Consider the following 4338-nt stretch of genomic DNA (forward strand, 5'->3'; position numbering starts at 1 on the left):
CTCCCCAAGTGGAGATTCTCGCTCACAAAGCAAGTGCCGTGTTTGTGTCGCATTGTGGTTGGAACTCTATTTTGGAGAGCTTGTGGTTTGGGGTGCCAATATTGACATGGCCTATCTATGCAAAACAGCAACTGAATGCTTCTCTGATGGTTAAGGAATTTGGATTAGCATTGGAATTAAAACTGGATTATAGAACTGATAGTGATGTTGTAATGGCAAACGAAATTGAAAAGGGGCTGAAACAGTTGATGGACAAAGATAGTGTGGTGCACAAGAAGGTGAAATAGATGAAGGATATGGCTGGAAAAGCTGTCCTTAATGGTGCTCTTCTTTGAATTCTGTTGAAGAACTAATTGAGGATATCGTAGGTAGCAATTTATAACTATTCTGTAGTGTTTCATGAATATAGTTTTCCTTTCTTAGAACCAATGAATAAATTAGTGTGGTAGAGAATTTTCTGACTAATATAATATAAGTAGAAAATTAAATTATTGTAGTTGGTCTATCAATTTTTCTTAAACTGTTGCCAGATCTTTCTATTCCCATATGCTCTATTTTAATGTTGATTAAACCTCTATGATAATGATGCTATTAGCATTAGTGGAAAATTACAAATTACAATGTGCCCTTTTGTATTTTGCTATTAACTATTGAGTTGTTGAGAGCCAATCGCATCTATAGTATTATTGGTTTGACTTGGTATATATTAAGATTTAATATATTATAAATAAATAAACAAACAGATAGTACAATGTTATCAAGTATGCAAATTGCTACCAGGGTCAGACTTTTGATATGCACTATTTTCTTAAGAAAAAAAAATCCTGGTAGGTTATCGTGTGATTGATATATATCTATCTTAAACAATAAACAACTACCTATAAATAAATCATTTTTGAAAGTGTAATGTTTGAGTCCCTGCAGCCTGCAATTTAATTTTATATTTCCATTATGAATTAGACCCTACATTGATACACTCAGCATCTAGAAGATTATTGAAAAACAAGGCCACCGCATCATCCATAGCCTCATCTAGTTCCGTGTTCTTGTTGAGAACTTTGTAATTATTGTTTTTAAATTCCTCATGCATTTTAATTGTTGCAGAAGCCTAAAAGACTAAGAAGAACAAAGAACATGGATGACACTGAGCTGAATAACAAAGCAAAATTGATCTTCATTCCTTCACCAGGAATTGGTCACTTGTCTTCAGCTCTTGAATTTGCAAAACTTCTAATCAACCGTTATAACCACCTTTCCATCACAATCCTCTGCATCAAGCTCACTACCACCTCCATTTCTGATTCATATATAAAATCAGATTTATCATCACAATCACAAATCGAACTTGTCAACGTCCCTGAAATAGAACCACTTCCACCAGAGCTGCTATTGAAAGCTCCACTATACTATGTCTTGACCTTTTTGCAGAACCTTGCGCCGCACGTCAAAGAAACTCTGCAAAGCATTTTATCATCCTATCCGAATTCTGGGTCGGAACCAGCTGTTGCGTTGGTTGTAGATTTCGTTTTTGCTTCGCTGATTGATGTGGGAAGAGAACTGAGCATCCCTTCTTATTTATACATGCCATCAAATGCAGGATTTCTAAGTCTCATGCTTTCTCTCCGCAATCGTCGAATGGAGGATGTTTTCAATGATTCTGATCCTGATATACTGATTCCAGGTATCTCAAATCTTGTTCCTTCAATGGTTTTACCTGATGCTCTTTTAAGCAAAGATGGATACGTTCCATGTCACAAGCTAGCGCAGAAGTTCATAGACACCAAAGGTACCATTGTTAACACTTTTATGGAGATAGAGAAGTATGCTATTGATGCATTATCTGATGGGAAAAATCCTCCTATATATGCTATTGGTCCTTTGATTAATCCAAAATCTCATCCAAACTCAAAGTTAGAACAAACCCAATATGATATGATATTGAGATTTCTTGATAACCAAGAAACTTCTTCTGTTGTTTTTCTGTGTTTTGGGAGTAGGGGAAGCTTTAGTCCATCCCAAACAAGGGAAATAGCTACGGCGCTTCAGCGTAGTGGAGTTAGGTTCTTGTGGGCTATGCGTTCACCACCGAACAAAGCCAATGATGATGAGAGTGCCTTGCCAGAAGGGTTCTTAGAATGGATGGAAGGCATGGGAATGATTTGCGAATGGGTGCCACAAATTGAGATTCTTGCACACAAAGCTGTTTGTGGCTTCGTGTCGCATTGTGGTTGGAACTCTATTTTGGAGAGCTTGTGGTTTGGGGTACCAATATTGACATGGCCTATCTATGCAGAACAGCAACTGAATGCTTTTAGGATGGTGAAAGAGTTTGGATTAGCATTGGAGTTAAAACTGGAATATAGAACTGGAAGTGATGTTGTAATGGCAGATGAGATAGAGAAAGGACTGAAAAAATTGATGGAGAAAGATAGTATTGTGCACAAGAAGTTGCAAGAGATGAAAGATATGGCTAGGAATGCTGTCCTTGATGGTGGATCATCTTTCAATTCTATTGGAGAGTTCGTTGATAGTATATGAGCTTGTGTTACATGCACTCAAAAGTCAAAATTTATTGTACACTCAGTTGATTCACTTTTCTTTGCTATATTGTGTAGTAGAATAAAAGTAAGCTGGCTCAATGTCCGGAAAAAAAAAAAAAAAACTAGTATAAAAATAATTTCTAATGTGATATCATAAGCAGGTAGCAACTGACGATGACTATGGTATTTCATTGATATACGTGTTCCTTGCTTAGAATCAGTGAATAAAGAACCTCAAAATGTTTATTTTCAGTATCCATAGACTATCAAATACTATCAGCCTGTATGAATCATAAGACTATTACTAGTTACTAGTTACTAGTTAAAGAAGAAAGAGGGGAGAACTCCAAACAATAGTTTCTTAGTTGTTGAGAAATGTTATTATTGGAACACTCCATAATTATTTAAGCAATAAAATTACTATTAAATAAATGTCCTTTTTTTTCTTTCTCTATGTTTAATATAGGAGTAATAAAAGTTATTAAATTTTCCTAGCTAGCGTCCTATCTTTGCAGTATAGGTTAATGTTCATACCCTGACCCAACAGTAAAGGCTCAGGTCCAAACAAAAGGCTAATTCTACGGATTGGGCCTCACTCGGCACCGACCTTCGTCTTACGAAGTCGGTGCTCACCACGACTTGTTCTAAAGAAGTCGGGGACGGGGGTTAGCTGGCAGATAAGCACTCATTCGAATGAGTAATTGCCCCTAAAATCTCTCTAACCACTTTCAGTATCCATATCTTAACCTCCCCAAGATAAAGGGACGGTTAACACCCTAAAAAAGTGGCACTACCTCAATGGTGGTTATTGGTTCACCACTATAAATACACTGACATTCTTCAGGTATCTCTAAGTCCCAATACTCTCTAGACCTGCTCACGCTCTTGCTGACTTAGGCGTTGGAGTGTCTTTGTAGATACCACCCCCCATTCTTTCACGCGCACAAGTCGGACGGAGGCCCCCTAGGTGCCGATCCACACGAAGGCCTCCTCTTTCCCACGATTGGGCCAACCAACGTCATCCAATCCATTAATCTCCGGGTTACCCATCGTAACAGTTAAGAAGGTTGAAATGGAGATACTTCAACTATTCAATGATTCAATGCATTCAGTGTCTTTCTTTTAAAATAATTTTTGAATTTAATTTTGATCATCACAATATAAAAGTTTTATATGTACGAGTGTGTAAGAATTAAGTTTTGAATTTAATTTTGATCATCACAATATAAAAGTTTTATATGTACGAGTGTGTAAGAATTAAGTTTTGAATTTAATTTTGATCATCACAATTATCTAAAGCCACATCATTAATTTTATATTGATTGCATAAATAAATCATCTAAAATAACAATTATTATTATATGACTCTGTAAGATATTAAAATTAAACTCAAAATTTTTATATAAAAAAATTCGAATCTTAGATAAAAATTAGCGAAATATAAAATTTATGAGTTTTATTCTTAATTTAATAAAAAATTAAAGGTTACATGTATGCTAAAATTAGTCACAAAATCAATTATTATGTATTTGTGTATAAGCACATGTATTATTTAATTTATTTTCAATGTGTATTTTGTATGTCAACATATGTTTCATATTAGTGGCCTATGATGCACAAATACTAATACTAATACAAACACGGGACACGACACGACATGAGTCAGACACAAATTTTAGATTCTTATAAGACCCAGGGATACGACATATACATACATATATATATATGATATTTTGACATATATTAATATTAAAATATAAATTAAATTTTTAACTTTTTTTAATATTTTTAAATTAGA

The 4338-nt window shown here is 34.8% G+C and overlaps 1 protein-coding gene across 1 annotated transcript; it reads left to right on the top strand.

Annotated features, from left to right (window-relative positions):
* Positions 1-1104: 1104 nt before the first annotated feature.
* On the top strand, positions 1105-2972 carry LOC107472648 (UDP-glycosyltransferase 71K1). The gene has a single exon (XM_016092150.3). It carries the CDS (start codon positions 1135-1137, stop codon positions 2536-2538), a length of 1404 nt encoding a protein of 467 aa, XP_015947636.1. The 5' UTR covers positions 1105-1134; the 3' UTR covers positions 2539-2972.
* The last annotated feature ends 1366 nt before the right edge of the window (positions 2973-4338 follow it).

Source organism: Arachis duranensis, unplaced genomic scaffold, assembly GCF_000817695.3.
Source record: "Arachis duranensis cultivar V14167 unplaced genomic scaffold, aradu.V14167.gnm2.J7QH unplaced_Scaffold_227530, whole genome shotgun sequence".
In the NCBI taxonomy this organism is placed as follows: Eukaryota; Viridiplantae; Streptophyta; class Magnoliopsida; order Fabales; family Fabaceae; genus Arachis; species Arachis duranensis.